The 19244-nt window shown below is 46.3% G+C and overlaps 1 protein-coding gene across 1 annotated transcript; it reads right to left on the bottom strand.

Moving 5' to 3' along the window:
• Window positions 1-2777: 2777 nt before the first annotated feature.
• LOC136576651 (hemoglobin subunit alpha-3-like) lies at window positions 2778-4606 on the bottom strand. The gene is made up of 3 exons (XM_066576134.1): window positions 4453-4606; window positions 3727-3931; window positions 2778-3152 (listed from the first exon to the last, which is right to left on the bottom strand). Exons 1-3 carry the CDS (start codon window positions 4545-4547, stop codon window positions 3024-3026), a joined length of 429 nt encoding a protein of 142 aa, XP_066432231.1. The 5' UTR covers window positions 4548-4606; the 3' UTR covers window positions 2778-3023.
• Window positions 4607-19244: the final 14638 nt, after the last annotated feature.

The raw sequence follows: 19244 nt of genomic DNA, 5'->3' as shown, positions 1-19244 counted from the left end.
GACTTCTGTTCTCCACCAGCGGACAGCAGCGATACGTAAGCAATACGTAGGCTGCACCCGCGGATGGAAGCTACGTTCTCTCTCACCATCCAAAACGGGGACATTTCTGCTTCATCAATCTGTGTCTAATATTCCTCCTCCTCCTCCTCCTGCTCCTCCTCCTGAAACCTCACGTAATCACGCTGAACGGGCAATTTTTCTTAGGGCCACAAGGCTCACTCAAATAATTTTTCAGAACAATTTTTATAAGTTTCAATGCGCTTAAAAGCATTGGAACTTTAACTTGAACCAATTTTTCGTTACACTGGGCTGCCTCCAGGCCTAGTTACCACTTAAGCCACATTAACCAAAGCGATTAATGGGTTTCACCTGCCCTCTTGGCTGGCCATGGCCAATTTTTGGGATGTACATTAGTACTGTTGATACAGCAATTTTTGTGGGCCCTCGCCTACAGTGTAATCAAATTAATTTTTAGCCCACCTGCATTACAGCTGACGTTACCTCAGCTGTGTTGGGCAATGCAATGGGATATTTTTATGTACCGCCGGTGGGTTCCAGGGAGCCACCCATGCTGTAGGTGCACACTGAGTTTTTAATACATCTGTACACTTCTAAAGAACCCGTCTGACTGGGGCATGCAGTGTGGGCCGAAGCCCACCTGTATTACGCACGACATTACTACCTCAGCTGTGTTGGGCAATGCAATGGGATATATCTATGTACCGCCGGTGGCTTCCTGGCACCCACCCAGGCAGTGGGTCCACAGGGAGTTTAACCTACATGTGTCCACTTGTAAAGAACCCCGGTCAGACTGGGGCATGCAGTGTGGGCCGAAGCCCACCTGTATTACGCACGACATTACTACCTCAGCTGTGTTGGGCAATGCAATGGGATATTTCTATGTACCGCCGGTGGCTTCCTGGCACCCACCCATGCTGTGGGTCCACAGGGAATTATAAATGCATCTGTTTCCACTTATAAAGAAACCCAGTCTGACTGGGGCATGCAGTGTGGGCCGAAACCCACCTGCATTAACCCTTTCCAGTCCACTGTGTGACCTGTGAAGACATTAGGGTTTAAGGCTGTACAGCTCCGTTGTTGGTAGACGTCCGTCGGGGTTCTCTTACTGTATATTGCCAGCCTCTCTGCTGTCGGAGCCTATCCTACGTGTCAGCTCATGCAGTACTGGCTTTAGCCAGCATATAGCGCCGTTGTATAACGGCAGAAAAAGAGTAAGCCCCCTAGGAAAACCATATACAAATTGGATTGGAAAGGGTTAAGCACAACATTACTACCTCAGCTGTGTTGGGCAATGCAATGGGATATTTCTATGTACCGCCGGTGGCTTCCTGGCACCCACCCATGCTGTAGGTGCACACTGAGTTTTTACTACATCTGTACACTTATAAAGAACCCCAGTCAGACTGGGGCATGCAGTGTGGGCCGAAGCCCACCTGCATTAAGCACGACATTACTACCTCAGCTGTGTTGGGCAATGCAATGGGATATTTCTGTGTACCGCCGGTGGGTTCCAGGGAGCCACCCATGCTGTGGGTCGACAGGGACTTCACAATAGGGAGTTGTACCTGCCTGTGTCTATGAATTAAAAAGCCCGGTCTGACTGGGGCATGCAGACACCTTGACAGAATGAATAGTGTGTGGCACATAGGTTCCCCATTGCTATGCCCACGTGTGCAGCTCCTGATGGCGGTGGCACAGGATTCTATTTCTCATTGCTTCTGTACAGCATTGTGGGCTATCGCTCCGCCACTTTTAAAGAGGGTCGCTGCCTAGCCGTGCCAACCTCTGCAGTGTGTGCCTGCGGTCCCTCGTCATGGCAGACGCAATTCTAAATAGACATGAGCGTGGTGTGGCATGAGGGCAGCTGAAGGCTGCCCAGGGACACTTTGGTGTGCGCTGTGGGGGGGAGGGGGGGCGGTTGGGCAGCATGTAACCCAGGAGAAGTGTCAGTGGAGTGTCATGCAGGCAGTGATTGTGCTTTGTTGGAGGTAGTGTGGTGCTTAGCAAAGGTATGCCATGCTAATGAGGGCTTTTCAGAAGTAAAAGTTGTTGGGAGGGGGGGGGGGGCCACTCTTGCCGGTATTGTGGCTTAATAGTGGGACCTGTGAACTTGAGATGCAGCCCAACATGTAGCCCCTCGCCTGCCCTATCCGTTGCTGTGTCGTTCCCATCACTTTGTTGAATTGCCCAGATTTTCACACATGAAAACCTTAGCGAGCATCGGCGAAATACAAAAATGCTCTGGTCGCCCATTGACTTCAATGGGGTTCGTTGTTCGAAACGAACCCTCGAGCATCGCGGGAAGTTCGTTCCGAATAACGAGCACCCGAACATTTTGGTGTTCGCTCATCTCTACTAAGGAGTAATACAATAAATGGAGTTCTGTACTCTTCTGTAAACCTGGAGCTAGTTCTGTGAACAGTCAATGTAACACTTTGCGGCTTCATTATACTTCTTGTATAGGGTCATTTACCCAACTTTCCCAGGCTTGCAGAGGCTCGCACAGAAAAATCACTGGTGACGCACGGGCTGGGGTCTGTGCATGCGCGGCTGTGCGACAGTCGGCGCAGAGCGAGATGCCGGGAAGAGGTGTCACTGCAGGGCACGGCTCACATCCCGCAGCAAGAATTCTCGCCGCGCGATCCAACCCGGCCGTCTGTAGGAGGCCTATATGAAATTTCCAAATTATTGAATTCTTTTTGTCTTTACATGTATTTATATTTTACACAACCTTTTTGGAAAGAAAGAGACTGAAATTAAAAATAGATGCACTTTTATTAAAGATTACACCAGATTTCTTTTGATGGACTACAGGCACAAGTAGCAGTCAGTCAAAGACCGCCACAAAAACACAGGCTATATGAATGACTATGTATTAAGGCAGAATTACATTGCTTGATTGGCTCTGAATTTGATAACAAACTTGTGTGCGTAGTTTCTTCTGAACTTCCCACAGGATGGTTTACTGAAGGTTCTGATGTAGCCTTCTCTACCGGGATTATTTATCTGTACTTGGAGGTCAGAATGGCGGCGACTTCACAAATGAATTTGTCCAATGCAGCATGGACTTCAGCAGTGAAGTCATTGGGGAAATGACAAGCCAAGACAACCTGGATGATGTGAGACAGCAGCTGCAAAAAGGAACAAGTCACATTATTTTCACAGACATTTATGGATTATATGATTTCAACTATGACTATCCTTTCAAACAAAAATATGGTGTATATGCCTTGAGTACATAGCCAAAGAATACATATACTTATATTGTACAAAAGTGTTACTTTAAGATATGCACATTTAAAACATGGCTTCCATATAGGCATTGGCATATTTATGCAAAAAAAATGAAACAGGTTTGGTACCGTGTTAGCCAGTAGAGCAAAATGTGATTGTTCTCAGCAAGAGAAACCAAGTAATCTTGTAGATATGATAGCTTTTAATGGCTAACAAAATACATGATGTTATAGTGAGCTTTCCAACCTACACTGCTCTGTTCTTCTAACCAAGTGTCTCATATATTAGAAGAACAGAGCCCTAAGTAAGTTTAAAAGCTCACTATAATATCATGTATGTTTGTTAGCTATTAAAAGGTATCATATCTACAAGATTACTTGGTTTCTCTTACTGAGAACAATCGCATTATGCAAAAAAATGAAGTATTGTATTGTAAATTATATAATATATGAAGCATAACATATCTATTACCCTAAAGTTTCCAGGGTCCACTCTTAGGTTGTAGGCATGGAGGTCACTTAGGCTGGACAGGTTACCATGAAGGTCATCCAGATGACTGGCTGCATTTCCTAGAGCTTTCAAGACCTTGCCACCATGATTCTTGAGGTCAGCAGATCCATGGGACAAGTCCAAGTGGGGAAAGTAGGTCTTGGTCTGAGGGAAGCTCAAAAACATCCTAGAAAAAATAATCAGGGCAAGAAATCATGGAAGTGTATTATAAAAAAGATTCCCTAAATTGCATCAACATTCAACACCATTGATTACCCAGGACAGGTAGTATACAGTATTTCACATATATTTCTATTTAAGGCTAACTTATACTTTACAAGCATCTACAATACAATTTCAGAGCTGGCAAATTATTTGTTAAAGAGGTCCAACTTATATTTCCATGGTAAATACAGGTTCCCCCAGCATAAAATAGCAAACCAGGTCCTACTCACTTCTACTCACTCCCCACATGTCCCCCACTGGCAGTTCCCAGTCCAGATAGGAGACTCAGAGCTGCCGGCAGGAGTCATGCGGTGAGCGAAGAGAAGTGAGTATGACCGACTTTGTTATTTAATGCTGTAGGGAACCTGCTTATACCATGAAAATATAAGTCAGACAACCCCTTTAATTAAAAAAAATGTATAATTATCCTGTAATACTGTGAATTTAAAGTTTGTCTAATAGACAATCAGAAATTCTCATTACCTTTCCAAAGCTTCACCACCCAGTTCATTGACTTGAGGAGCAATCTTGCCCCAAATGCTTTGGACATGAGCCCTCTCACTTGCAGACAGAGGCATTGTGATGTTGATGAGATGATGAGTCTTGGTAGACCTGGAAACTCAAGAAATGTCCATGTTGTAAGAAGTTGTAGCAGCTTTTTAAATCCTAAAGGTACAATCCACACGTATTGAATTTCAATTCTATTGGTTAAAACCAAATTCCACCCTGTAGCGTTATCTACTTGACAACATATACAATATGTGCCGACATACGATAAAACCTTATCTCAGTGTATGGCTAGCTAAGCACATATATTCATCTTGAACTCATTGTACTAGTTGCTGTTCAGTAGCCTGTAGTGTCGGAGACCTTTTTTGTCTGAATGGAAGGCACATTTCTGGTTTTATGTAATCGAGTAGGCTGATTTAAAAAATCAAGACGAAAAATTTTTCCGAAAACTGGAACACCTCCCTATTTACACTTGAAAAAACGAAATATCATATTTGTATTAATAATTTTCATATTTTTTATATGTATTTATTTATGTTGTTTATTGTTTATTTTATGCCCAAAATAAAACATATTTATTTGTTATTTATTAATAATTAAAACCCAAATACATGAAACATCATAACCATATTATTTGTTATTTATATTTCTGTACGCACAGTACAAAAAACATTACAATCTTTACAACAGTCATATACTCATTAGCCTACTCAATTTACTCACATACTATTTAGGAGAAGGATAGTTAAAGTCTTATTTTGTATTGAAGCATGGCAGTGAATTTTTCCGTTTTTTTCCGGTCATTTAGGGAGGTGTTCCGGTTTTCGGAAAAATTTTTCGTCTTGATTTTTGAAACCAGCATACTTGATTACATAAAACCGGAAATGTGCCTTCAATTCACACAAAAAAGGTGTCCGACACTACAGATTACTGTTCAACAGCAGAATCCTACACACATACTTTTAATATAATGTTGTCCATATTTTAGAACCATAGAAGAGAACAGAACTGAATATTACAGCAAATTAAATATCACAATGTTGGGATTGGCATCCTTTTACAAATCGGTATTGTACCATTGCAATGATTGGTTGCTTTCTAAATACGCTATTCAACTATGTATTGAAGTGTCATGAATAAGACATGATTTTATGGTTTTATGTATTGACTATATCTATTCTACATAGAAATCTCAGACACAATAATGTATCTTTCATTGTAAAATGAATTATTAAAAGGTACATTGGAGTTATTTGTCCCAAATGCAAGCACACTGCTGTATGTGATTGTTCTCCATAAGAGAAACCAAGTAATCTTATAGATATGATACCTTTTAATGGCCAAAAAAAATGCATGATACAAAAATACGCTGCTCTGATATAAACAAATAAAGGTTACTTTGCTCTATTTTTATGTTATTTCTTACAGGGGTTTTCCAAGCAAATACTATTGATTACCTATCCTCAGGACAGGTTATCAATAGTTGTGTTACGGTACTAGTGGGGTGCATAGGTACGCACGGTGCGGGGCTCCCTGATCTTTATGTCTGAGAAGTGTGCTGGTGATTGACAGCTCTAGCCGCCTATCAGCTCTTCCCGCCTCCTTATAAGATTCAGCTCTTGCTGCCTGGGAGTGGCAGATTCTTCTTTAGTGTTCTCTGAGTAGTCCAGCTTCTCTGACCTGCTGATTGTCTGGCCCTGATACTTTGTTCCATTCCCTCAGTCTGCAAGCTAGTCTGCCTCTGTTGGTATCCTGCCTCTGTCAGCTTTTCCGCTAGACCTTGCTATTGTCAGTTGGTTGTTCTATAAATGTCTGAGAATAGTCAGTCCAAAACCTAAAATCTCCATAAGTCCTAAGAACATTGTTGTCTAAGAAGTGAACCACACATTTGCACTGGCTGAATTGTAATAAATGTAGAGTAATACACCCCATTTACACTGAAGGATGATCGCTCAATAATCGCTCAAGTTTGAGTGACAGTTTTGAGCAATTATGTTTGCATAGTCGATAGTAGCTAATTAACTGCTAAAGAACTATGCAGGCAGAGCGGGACACTGCCGCTTTCACTCGGCGAACAATACAGCTGTTTTGCATAAGCAAACAGCTGCATTGTTCTCCACGCTTAGAGCTCGCATCCTGCTGTGAACTACCAGCGGGACACAAGCTGAAAGAATCTTATCAGCACTGCCAACTGGGATAACAGGCTGCACCGCTGATAAGAGTTTACCGCTCAATTCTAGAAACCAAGAATTGACAGAGGAACAAATTGTGCACGAAAATTGGACGATGTCTGTGCATTTAGACGCAATGGTTATCGCTTAAAAAAATGGCTTTGAGCGAATTTTGAGCAAGAATCATTGTGTTTAAAAGGGCCTTAAGGGCTACTAGGAAACCTCTTTACTCAGGTTCGCAATCAGAAATTTATGATATATTCAGTCAATAATTTGAGTTGACTTCATAAATTCAGAAAACAAATTTAAGGTAACCTTCCAGGTAAAAGCTGAATATCCAACTTTTACTTGGAAAGAAGGACCCCATCCTCAAATTACATTTACCTGGTCTCACTACAATATTCAGGTCTTAGGTAGTGGTTCTGCAGGGATCTGCACAGCAAGCAAATATGTGTGCGCAGCCAGTCATTTCTTATGCCAGTTTCTGGGTGTAGTATGGCAATTGTTGCCCAGTGCTTGAGCATGCAACTAGGCTGAAGGTTTAACTTGTAAGAAAACCCCCATGGATCTGCAGATCAACAGGGTCTACATATGTGTAAGTTTGGGGATGAGTGCCTCCACTTTTCACAAAAGCTATTTTCATATCAAGAATAATGATGTTCTTCTCTTATTGGCTAGAAGTATTAGAAGGCATAAAGCAAACCCTGATTGTGTTTTCATTGGATACTCTCATGGCATACATTCAACTAACATCAGATACACTTCAGCTGGTATTTCCGTCCATTTATCCTGCAAAGAAGAGGCATAGGCCCATCTACAATGGCGCAAGAAGTGTTGTCAATAGACAGCTGAGCAAATAAAAACGCTCTTCGAGGTGAAGAATTACACTACTTTCTCTTCAAATAAGATGGATGTCCCCGAGTGTGGAGGATGTCTGGGGAACACCTTTTACCTGAGTATGTTCTGCCAATAGTTAAGTACGGCAGAGGTTATGTAATGGTCTGGGGATGTTTTATGTGGTATGCTCGCCATCCATTGGTTGTAGTGGCAAAAATGTGGCAATACTCTAAAAACGGTCAGCAATACTTCCAACAAGACAATGCGTCTTGTCAAAAATACAATGCTGTTTTATATTGCTTTGAGGATATGGATGTATATTCCATGATTGGACTGACCTGCATAGAGTCCTGACCTGATCCCTACTGAACATCTGTGGGTGAACTGGAACGTCATAATATATGAACAGCGTTCATTTTCTTTGAGAGAACTTTTCAGATATTTGCAGGATAAATGGAGGGAAATACCAGCTGAAGTGTATCAGACGTTGGTAGAAAATATGCCACGGAGAGTACCCAAAGGAGATCCTACTAAGTATTAACATATGTAAATAAATACTACTCTTGATTCTTGCTCAGGTGTCCAATTATTTTTGGTAGGACAGTGTAAATAACAATGTACAATAAAGTTTTTATCTTGTGTATTTCTAAAAAGATTCATATCTGAATAAATCAGCAAATAAATATTTTCTGAACTGTAAATAATTCCATAGTCACTTGCTTACATGGTTCTTCTTTTCATAAGCATCATCACCATCACTTCTTTCCCATTTACCTACACTCTTTGTAAAAAAAAATCAGGCACCTAGAAGAAGTTGTCATTTTGCTGCAAAACTCAACATGCAGTTCCATCTCGGGCATATATGCAAATGATTAGATAGGGGTCTTGCCACCTGAGGCCCTATAGAAAAAGGTTCTCAGAGGCTCTTTGTTTGTAGTGACATCTTCTTCCACTTGTGTAGAGCTTGTTGATCACTAGATTTTTCACTGGAGCAGAAGAATCAACTAGATCATTTTGAAATGGTTTCACTGTGAGGATTCTGTGTCTCTAAAATGTAACCTTTATTGAAATTAAAATCTAAAATGTGTTTGTGAATCTAACATACACTCGAGAAAAGTTTCTAAATTATAAGAACAAATAGACAATAGCAGCATTGAGGACCTAGAGTGCCACCTCTGGATAACTCAGTCAAGTCCCCTTGTGGCTATACTGTGAGATGCCACATATATTATAGAGTACCCCCTGGATGGCTAGGTCCCGTATAACACTATTTCTGTACTGAATTGTTAATAATAAATATTTTGGAAGCATAATTCCACTAAAAGTGGTCAATATACTGGCTTAATAAGATCCAGTTTCTGATATAAGTTCCAGGTTCAACGCGTTTCCACAACGGTGAGGTAGTTTCATCAGGAACTTATTTACTTAATCGTGGAACCATATATGAAGGATTAACCACCTTGAAAGACAGGCTTAATAATGTCGTCTACACCGACAGAGCGTGAGGAGCACACTTAAGTACTATAAGGTTGAAGTTTGTATCCTAAAGTACCCAACCCCCACCTCAATCCCTATCAGGAACAAAATAACAAAATGGTAGCATCACCAGCCTTAGTGGTAGGCAAGTGGCCTTGTTTTATTGTTATATAGCTGGGTGCTCCGTGCCAGCACGCTGAAAGACAGCGATAAGCGACGGCTTAACGAAATCTGCAAGATGGGTGAAAATTTATACACAACGATTATCGCTCAAAAGACAGCTTTTGAGCGAATTTGAGCGATAATCTTTGTGTCTAAATGGGCCTTAAGCTAGAGGTGATAAAACAGGGTACCAGAGACTCCCTTAAAGTGTTTAGACCTATGCAATAAACTGTCCTTTTCTCTGATATTGTCACTGATTTATACCAAGGTTGTAATCACTGACATATCAATGTTACAATCACACATACAAAGTTTCATGGGAGTCTGACAACTCCTTCTAGGTGCTTGATTTTTTTTTTTTTTTTTTACAATGAGTGTATTTACGCCATTGTTAGGCAGTTCTGTAAAGCTATATATATTGATATATTGGTCTAATTGTATTTAATAACCTGCAATTAGCGAATGATACATAATGTAAATCAAATACTGGCCCGCTGTGTAAAGCACACCTCCGCCGCTGATCAATTGACGTACACTCCCATGTGACGTAATTGCATATGTTGGGAACGCACGTAGCGCTCCACAATGTCGTGTCACGTATTGTACAATTATGTCACATGGGAGTGTGTGTAGTATTCACTTTGGATTGGACTATTAACCAACTATGTTCCTGAACGAGGCGATCCTATAAGAGCGCAGAAAATTTTTTCCTTCTGTATCGAGCTATATTTGGACTGCATCTCTCCAAACGATTGGATCTTGGGAGAACCTCTAAAAGAAACCCTGCAAAGGTTCAGCTGGGTTCGCTGTGCAGGCAGGTTACTTCCTTTAGGTAACCTGCTGAGCACCAGGTGGGTTGAACTTACGGTCTACTCATATTTTACTCTATATTGACCGCAAGGCCCTCTCCTGTTCTTTCTTTTTTTAAAATACTGAATTAGAGAATATTAGGACAAACATTTAGAATTCTCCTTGAACAGAAGTATTTTTTTCTGGCGAAATCTACTTAAAGCTAGGGGAGATACAGTACTGGGTGGAGAGGATGATGATCGTGCAGAAAATACTACATGTCATTCAGCTTCACAAACATGTGACATAAGCAGCTATAATATGATAAGGGTCTGCAATTACTACACAGATATAAGTCTAGTACTTTTAAAGAGACAGCAATTCCCTCAAGGCAGAACGGAACAAATACATTTGATTCACCTTGCATTAAAAACACATTGGACACTTCATGTAATCTCTTCAGCGAAACCCTGTAGTTGACTTCTCTATATAGATGACCATTTAGGTGATATGACATTGTATTCTGGTGCCATTTCTGTAAGTGTAATTGTAAGTGTATTGACTAGAGATGAGCGAGCACCAAAATGCTCGGGTGCTCGTTACTCGAGTCAAACTTCCCGCGATGCTCGAGGGTTCGTTTCGAGTAACGAACCCCATTGAAGTCAATGGGCGACTCGAGCATTTTTGTATATCGCCGATGCTCGCTAAGGTTTTCATTTGTGAAAATCTGGGAAATTCAAGAAAGTGATGGGAACGACACAGAAACGGATAGGGCAGGCGAGGGGCCACATATTGGGCTGCATCTCAAGTTCCCAGGTCCCACTATTAAGCCACAATAGCGGCAAGAGTGGGCCCCTCCTCCCCCAACAATTTTTACTTCTGAAAAACCCTCATTAGCAAGGCATACCTTAGCTAAGCACCACACTACCTCCAACTAAGCACAATCACTGCCTGCATGACACTCGGCTGCCATTTCTCCTGGGTTACATGCTGACCAACCCCCCCGCACGACCCAGTGTCCACAGCGCACACCAAAGTGTCCCTGCGCAGCCTTCAGCTGCCCTCATGCCACACGCTGGCCTCATAGCCACACCACCCTCATGTCTATTTATAAGTGCATCTGCCATGAGGAGGAATCGGAGGCACACACTGCAGAGGGTTGGCAGGGCCAGGCAGCGACCCTTTCTAAAAGGGGCGGGGCGATAGCCCACAATGCTGTACAGAAGCAATGAGACATCCAATCCTGTGCCACCTCCATCAGGAGCTGCATGTGCCACACAGTATCCATGTGCCACACAGTATTCATTCTGTCAAGGTGTCGCATAGCTCAATCCACACTGCAAGGGGAAAGCCGTCAGCGCTCTGCCCCCTACCCAAGTCAGTCAGTGCCTTTGTGCCAGACAGGTCAAACACTGCAATGAGAACTAAGTTTGCACCAACAGCATAGGTGGGTCCTAGGAAACCCAAGACATGAACAAAAAATTGATCTGAGCGACCAAACATGGCAGACTTGCACCGCGCCCACGGCATAGGCCTCGGCCCACAGATTCAGCAATCCTAGGCTGGAAGCGGACTTTCACTGCACCCAGGACATAGGCCTCTGCACAAACCCTCAGCAATCGCGGGCCTACAGCAGACTCCAATGCTAGCGTAGCTGGGTACGTCTCATCTGCGCTGTATTGCTCCTGTAGTTTGTCCCAATGCAGTGCCCCGGATAGTAGAGCTAACGTCAGATTAAATACAGGTGGGCTTCGGCCCACACTGCATGCCCCAGTCAGACTGGGGTTCTTTATAAGTAGACACAGGCAGGTACAACTCCGTGTGGACCGACAACATGGGTGGGTCCCAGGAAGCCACCGACGTTACATAAATAAATCCCATTGCATTGCCCAGCACGGCTAAGGTAACGTCAGATTAAATGCAGGTGGGCTTCGGCCCACACTGCATGCCCCAGTCAGACTGGGTTTTTTTATAAGTAGACACAGGCAGCTACAACTCCCTAATGTGAAGTCCGTGTGGACCCAAAGCATGGGTGGCTCCCTGGAACCCACCGGCGGTACATAAACAAATCCCATTGCAGTGCCCAGCACAGCTGAGGTATTGTCAGATTAAATGCAGGTGGGCTTCGGCCCACACTGCATGCCCCAGTCTGACCGGGGTTTTTAATATATAGACACTGGCAGGTACAAATCCGTAATGTGAAGTCCCTGTGGACCCACAGCATGGGTGGCTCCCTGGAACCCATCGGCGGTACATAAATGAGCTAACGTCAGATAAATATACAGGTGGGCTTCGGCCCACAGTGCATACCCCAGTCAGACTGCTAATATGTACCTTAACAGTAACCGCGTTGGTGGGAATGTGGTCGCGACTGCGGACCTAGTAGCGCGGTTTTATTTAGTTGGTTTTCGGAATGTAGCCAGGATTAAGTGGGCCGTGGCGGGGGAATAGTGGGGGGGCTCTCTTGTTGTGTCGTTAAAGGTGAAATTCTTGGACTGCCACCAGACGGACCAATGCTAAGGTATTTGCCAAGAATGTTTTCATTGTTGGAGGAGGAGGGGGATGTTTTTGAGGCACTACGTGTCCTCTCCACGTGTCCGTGGTTATATGCACCTTAACAGTAACCGCGTTGGTGGGAAATGGCCTCGCCGCCATCATGTCTTTGGGAAGCCTCCGTTTCCACACCCCAGTGACATAGCATTAACAGCGGTATAGGCAGAGCCCAGAATTAGTAACATTTCAGCGGTAGCATTAGGGACAGGCCCCAGTAACATATCACTAGCAGCAGTATAGGGGGAGCACAGTATTAGTTCCATTTCAGTAGTAGTAGCAGTCAAGACAGGCCCCAGTAACACACCACTAGCAGCAGTATAGGGGGGCAAAGTATTAGTTCCGTTTCAGTAATAGTAGCAGTCAAGACAGGCCCCAGTAACATATCACTAGCAGCAGTATAGGGGGAGCACAGTATTAGTTCCATTTCAGTAGTAGTAGCAGTCTGGACAGGCCCCAGTAACAATTCCGAAGCAGCAGTATAGGGAGAGCACAGTATTAGTTCCATTTCAGTAGTAGTAGCAGTCAAGACAGGCCCCAGTAACAATTCCGAAGCAGCAGTATAGGGAGAGCACAGTATTAGTTCCATTTCAGTAGTAGTAGCAGTCAAGACAGGCCCCAGTAACAATTCCGAAGCAGCAGTATAGGGGGAGCACAGTCTTAGTTCCATTTCAGTAGTAGTAGCAGTCAAAACAGGCCCCAGTAACAATTCCGAAGCAGCAGTATAGGGGGAGCACAGTCTTAGTTCCATTTCAGTAGTAGTAGCAGTCAAGACAGGCCACAGTAACATTCCCGTTGCAGCAGTTTAGAGAAATAACAGTCTCTTTCACATTTCAGTAGTTGCAGTATAGACAAGGCCCCAGTTACATTTATGTAGCAAAAGTGTAGGCCAACCCCACACACCTTGCTGTACCATGAGTGCAGGCGAAGCCCATAAAAATGACTAGGATTACACTGTAGGCGAGGGCCCAAAAAAATTGGTGTACCAACAGTACTAATGTACCTCAGAAGAATTGCCCATGCCCAACCAAGAGGGCAGGTGAAACCCATTAATCGCTTTGGTTACTGTGGCTTAATTTGTAACTAGGCCTGGAGGCAGCCCAGTTAAAATAAAAATTGGTTCAGGTGCAAGTTTCAACGCTTTAATGAGAATTGAAACGTATAAACATTGTTTACAAAAGTAATATGACTGAGCCTTGTGGGCCTAAGAAAAATTGCCCGTTCGGCGTGATTACGTGAGGTTTCAGGAGAAGGAGCAGGAGGAGGGGGATGACTAGAATACACAGATTGATGAAGCTAAAAGGTCCCCGTTTTTTATGGTGATAGAGAACAATGCTTCCATCCGCGGGTGCAGCCTACGTATTGTTTCGATACCGCTGCTGTCCGCTGGTGGAGAAGAGAAGTCTGGGGAAATCCAGACTTTGTTCATCTTTATGAGTGTAAGCCTGTCGGCACTGTCAGTTGACAGGCGGGTACGCTTATCCGTGATGATTCCCCCAGCCGCACTAAACACCCTCTCTGACAAGACGCTAGCCGCAGGGCAAGCAAGCAAGCACCTCCAGGGCATACAGCGCGGGTTCAGGCCACGTGTCCAGCTTCGACACCCAGTAGTTGTAGGGAGCAGAGGCGTCACTGAGGATGGTCGTGCGATCGGCTACGTACTCCCTCACCATCCTTTTACAGTGCTCTCGCCGACTCAGCCTTGACTGGGGAGCGGTGACACAGTCTTGCTGGGGAGCCATAAAGCTGGCAAAGGCCTTGGAGAGTGTTCCCCTGCCTGCGCTGTACATGCAGCCTGATCTCCGCGCCTCCCCTGCTACCTGGCCCTCGGAACTGTGCCTTCTGCCACTAGCGCTGTCGGATGGGAATTTTACCATCAGTTTGTCCACCAGGGTCCTGTGGTATAGCATCACTCTCGAACCCCTTTCCTCTTCGGGTATGAGAGTGGAAAGGTTCTCCTTATACCGTGGGTCGAGCAGTGTGTACACCCAGTAATCCGTAGTGGCCAGAATGCGTGTAACGCGAGGGTCATGAGAAAGGCATCCTAACATGAAGTCAGCCATGTGTGCCAGGGTACCTGTACGCAACACATGGCTGTCCTCACTAGGAAGATCACTTTCAGGATCCTCCTCCTCCTCCTCCTCAGGCCATACACGCTAAAAGGATGACAGGCAAGCAGCATGGGTACCCTCAGCAGTGGGCCAAGCTGTCTCTTCCCCCTCCTCCTCATGCTCCTCCCCCTCCTCCTCCTCCTCCAAAACGCGCTGAGATATAGACATGAGGGTGCTCTGACTATCCAGTGACATACTGTCTTCCCCCGCCTCCGTTTCCGAGCACAAAGCGCCTGCCTTTATGCTTTGCAGGGAACTTCTCAAGAGGCATAGCAGAGGAATAGTGACGCTAATGATTGCAGCATCGCCGCTCACCATCTGGGTAGACTCCTCAAAGTTTCCAAGGACCTGGCAGATGTCTGCCAACCAGCCCCACTCTTCTGTAAAGAATTGAGGTGGCTGACTCCCACTACGCCGCCCATGTTGGAGTTGGTATTCCACTATAGCTCTACGCTGCTCATAGAGCCTGGCCAACATGTGGAGCGTAGAGTTCCACTGTGTTGGCACGTCGCACAGCAGTCGGTGCACTGGCAGATTAAACCGATGTTGCAGGGTCCGCAGGGTGGCAGCGTCCATGTTGGACTTGCGGAAATGTGCGCTGAGCCGGCGCACCTTTCCGAGCAGGTCTGACAAGCGTGGGTAGCTTTTCAGAAACTGCTGAACCACCAAATTAAAGACATGGGCCAGGCATGGCACGTGCGTGAGGCTGCCGAGCTGCAGAGCCGCCACCAGGTTACGGCCGTTGTCACACACGACCATGCCCGGTTGGAGGCTCAGCGGCGAAAGCCAGCGGTCGGTCTGCTCTGTCAGACCCTGCAGCAGTTCGTGGACCATGTGCCTCTTCTCTCCTAAGCTGAGTAGTTTCAGCACGGCCTGCTGACGCTTGCCCACCGCTGTACTGCCACGCCACGTGACACCGACTGCTGGCGACGTGCTGCTGCTGACACATCTTGATTGCGAGACAGAGGTTGCGTAGGAGGAGGAGGAGGGTGGTTTAGTGGAGGAAGCATACACCGCCGCAGATACCAGCACCGAGCTGGGGTCCGCAATTCTGGGGGTGGGTAGGACGTGAGCGGTCCCAGGCTCTGACTCGGTCCCAGCCTCCACTAAATTCACCCAATGTGCCGTCAGGGAGATATAGTGGCCCTGCCCGCCTGTGCTTGTCCATGTGTCCGTTGTTACGTGGACCTTGCCAGTAACCACGTTGGTGAGGGCGCGTACAATGTTGCAGGAGACGTGGTCGTGCAGGGCTGGGATGGCACATTGGGAAAAGTAGTGGCGACTGGGAACCGAGTAGCGCGGGGCTGCCGCCGCCATCATATTTTTGAAAGCCTCCGTTTCCACAAGCCTATACGGCAGCATCTCCAGGCTGATCAATTTGGCTATGTGCACGTTTAACGCTTGAGCGTGCGGGTGCGTGGCGGCGTACTTGCGCTTGCGCTCAAACTGTTGCGCTAGCGACCGCTGGACGGTGCGCTGAGAGACATTGCTGGATGGGGCCGAGGACAGCGGAGGTGAGCGTGTGGGTGCAGGCCGGGAGACGGTCGTGCCTGTGTCCTGAGAGGGGGGTTGGATCTCAGTGGCAGGTTGGGGCACAGGGGGAGAGGCAGTGGTGCAAACCGGAGGCGGTGAACGGCCTTTGTCCCACCTTGTGGGGTGCTTGGCCATCATATGCCTGCGCATGCTGGTGGTGGTGAGGCTGGTGGTGGTGGCTCCCCGGCTGATCTTGGTGCGACGAACCTTGCACACCACAGTTCGTCGGTCGTCTGCACTCTCAGTGAAAAACTGCCACACCTTTGAGCACCTCGGCCTCTGCAGGGTGGCATGGCGCGAGGGGGCGCTTTGGGAAACAGTTGGTGGATTATTCGGTCTGGCCCTGCCTCTACCCCTGGCCACCGCACTGCCTCTTCCAACCTACCCTGCTGCTGCACTTGCCTCCCCCTCTGAAGACCTGTCCTCAGTAGGCTTAGCAAACCAGGTGGGGTCAGTCACCTCATCGTCCAGCTGCTCTTCCTCCGAATCCTCTGTGCGCTCCTCCCTCGGACTTACTGCCCTTACTACTAACTCACTGATAGACAACTGTGTCTCATCGTCATCGTCCTCCTCACCCACTGAAAGCTCTTGAGACAGTTGCCGGAAGTCCCCAGCCTCATCCCCCGGACCCCGGGAACTTTCCAAAGGTTGGGCATCGGTCACGACAAACTCCTCCGGTGGGAGAGGAACCATTGCTGCCCAATCTCGGCAGGGGCCCGAGAACAGTTCCTGGGAGTCTGCCTGCTCCTCAGAATGTGTCATTTTCATGGAGTGAGGAGGCTGGGAGGAAGGAGGAGCAGCAGCCAGAGGATTCAGAGTTGCAGTTGTGGACGGCATAGAAGACTGGGTGGTCGATAGATTGCTGGATGCACTTTCTGCCATCCACGACAGGACCTGCTCACACTGCTCAGTTTCTAATAAAGGTCTACTGTGTGGACCCATTAATTGTGAGATGAATCTGGGGACCCCAAAAACTTGCCTCTCTCCTAATCCCGCAGCAGTCGGCTGAGATACACCTGGACCAGGAGCTCGGCCTGTGCCCACACCCTGACTTGGGCCTCCGCGTCCTCGCCACTGTCCACGTCCTCTAGGCCTACCCCTACCCCTCAGCAGGGTGTATTACGAGTAGAGCAGAAACAGAACGCTGTAATTAAATGTGCCGCTTATTGGCCTGTGGTTGGAGGCTGACTTCGCTTACGGAACGCACAGCAGACCCAGGAAACAATTATGCGCAAGCCTGTAGTGAGACCTAGGTGCGTATGACTGAGCTACTGGAATTCACAGGGCAGAACCAGTCAAGTGGCCAAAGGCCAGTGGTAGGCCTTAAGTATTTTGCTTCAATTTTTTAAAATGGTGAGGTGAAAAACCAGACAGACACCGTATGCAGCGTATATTGTATACTCTTTCCCTCTGGCGGGATGACGGCGATCATGTAATGGACACAGCAGAGCCAGGAAACAATTATGCGCAAGGCTGGGTATTAATCAGCGACTACTACCCCCAGCACACATGCCGTAAACTGAAGACGGTCACAGGCAGGCCAAATATAGTATTTTTTTCCACTTTTTGGGAAAAAGCCCACTGCCTGTGATATAGCCTGTATATGGAGTTCCCTGTTGGAGGATGACTGTGGTTACTGAAAGCACAGTGCAGCCAGGAAACAATTATGCGCAAGGCTGGGTATTAATCAGCGACTACTACCCCCAGCACACGCGCCGTAAACTGAAGACGGTCACAGGCAGGCCAAATATAGTATTTTTTTCCACTTTTTGGGAAAAAGCCCACTGCCTGTGATATAGCCTGTATATGGAGTTCCCTGTTGGAGGATGACTGTGGTTACTGAAAGCACAGTGCAGCCAGGAAACAATTATGCGCAAGGCTGGGTATTAATCAGCGACTACTACCCCGAGCACACACGCCGTAAACTGAAGACAGTCACAGGCAGGCCAAATATAGTATTTTTTTCCACTTTTTGGGAAAAAGCCCACTGCTTGTGATATAGCCTGTATATGGAGTTCCCTGTTGGAGGATGACTGTGGTTACTGAAAGCACAGTGCAGCCTGGAAACAATTATGCGCAAGGCTGGGTATTAATCAGGGACTACTACCCCCAGCAGACACGCTGTAAACTGAAGACGGTCACAGGCAGGCCAAATATAGTATTTTTTTCCACTTTTTGGGAAAAAGCCCACTGCCTGTGATATAGCCTGTATATGGAGTTCCCTGTTGGAGGATGACTATGGTTACTGAAAGCACAGTGCAGCCAGGAAACAATTATGCGCAAGGCTGGGTATTAATCAGCGACTACTACCCCCAGGAGACACGCCGTAAACTGAAGACGGTCACAGGCAGGCCAAATATAGTATTTTTTTTTCCACTTTTTGGGAAAAAGCCCACTGCTTGTGATATAGCCTGTATATGGAGTTCCCTGTTGGAGGATGACTATGGTTACTGAAAGCACAGTGCAGCCAGGAAACAATTATGCGCAAGGCTGGGTATTAATCAGCGACTACTACCCCCAGGAGACACGCCGTAAACTGAAGACCGTCACAGGCAGGCCAAATATAGTATTTTTTTTCCACTTTTTGGGAAAAAGCCCACTGCCTGTGATATAGCCTGTATATGGAGTTCCCTGTTGGAGGATGACTGTGGTTACTGAAAGCACAGTGCAGCCAGGAAACAATTATGCGCAAGGCTGGGTATTAATCAGCGACTACTACCCCCAGCACACACGCTGTAAACTGAAGACGGTCACAGGCAGGCCAAATATAGTATTTTTTTCCACTTTTTGGGAAAAAGCCCACTGCTTGTGATATAGCCTGTATATGGAGTTCCCTGTTGGAGGATGACTGTGGTTACTGAAAGCACAGTGCAGCCAGGAAACAATTATGCGCAAGGCTGGGTATTAATCAGCGACTACGACCCCCAGCACACACGCCGTAAACTGAAGACGGTCACAGGCAGGCCAAATATAGTATTTTTTTCCACTTTTTGGGAAAAAGCCCACTGCCTGTGATATAGCCTGTATATGGAGTTCCCTGTTGGAGGATGACTGTGGTTACTGAAAGCACAGTGCAGCCAGGAAACAATTATGCGCAAGGCTGGGTATTAATCAGCGACTACGACCCCCAGCACAC

Source organism: Eleutherodactylus coqui, chromosome 8 (genome assembly GCF_035609145.1).
Source record: "Eleutherodactylus coqui strain aEleCoq1 chromosome 8, aEleCoq1.hap1, whole genome shotgun sequence".
Taxonomy (NCBI): domain Eukaryota; kingdom Metazoa; phylum Chordata; class Amphibia; order Anura; family Eleutherodactylidae; genus Eleutherodactylus; species Eleutherodactylus coqui.
The sequence above is the reverse complement of the archived record's forward strand: the minus strand, read 5'-3'. Positions and strand labels throughout refer to the sequence as shown.

Excerpts from the sequence above, each read along its gene's own strand:
- LOC136576651 (XM_066576134.1), bottom strand. The coding sequence starts at position 4,547 with ATGCCTCTGTCTGCAAGTGAGAGGGCTCATGTCCAAAGCATTTGGGGC. Across the intron at positions 3,932-4,452 it reads GGTGGTGAAGCTTTGGAAAG|GATGTTTTTGAGCTTCCCTC; the intron begins GTAATGAGAATT and ends TATTTTTTCTAG. Across the intron at positions 3,153-3,726 it reads TGGACCCTGGAAACTTTAGG|CTGCTGTCTCACATCATCCA; the intron begins GTAATAGATATG and ends TCCTTTTTGCAG.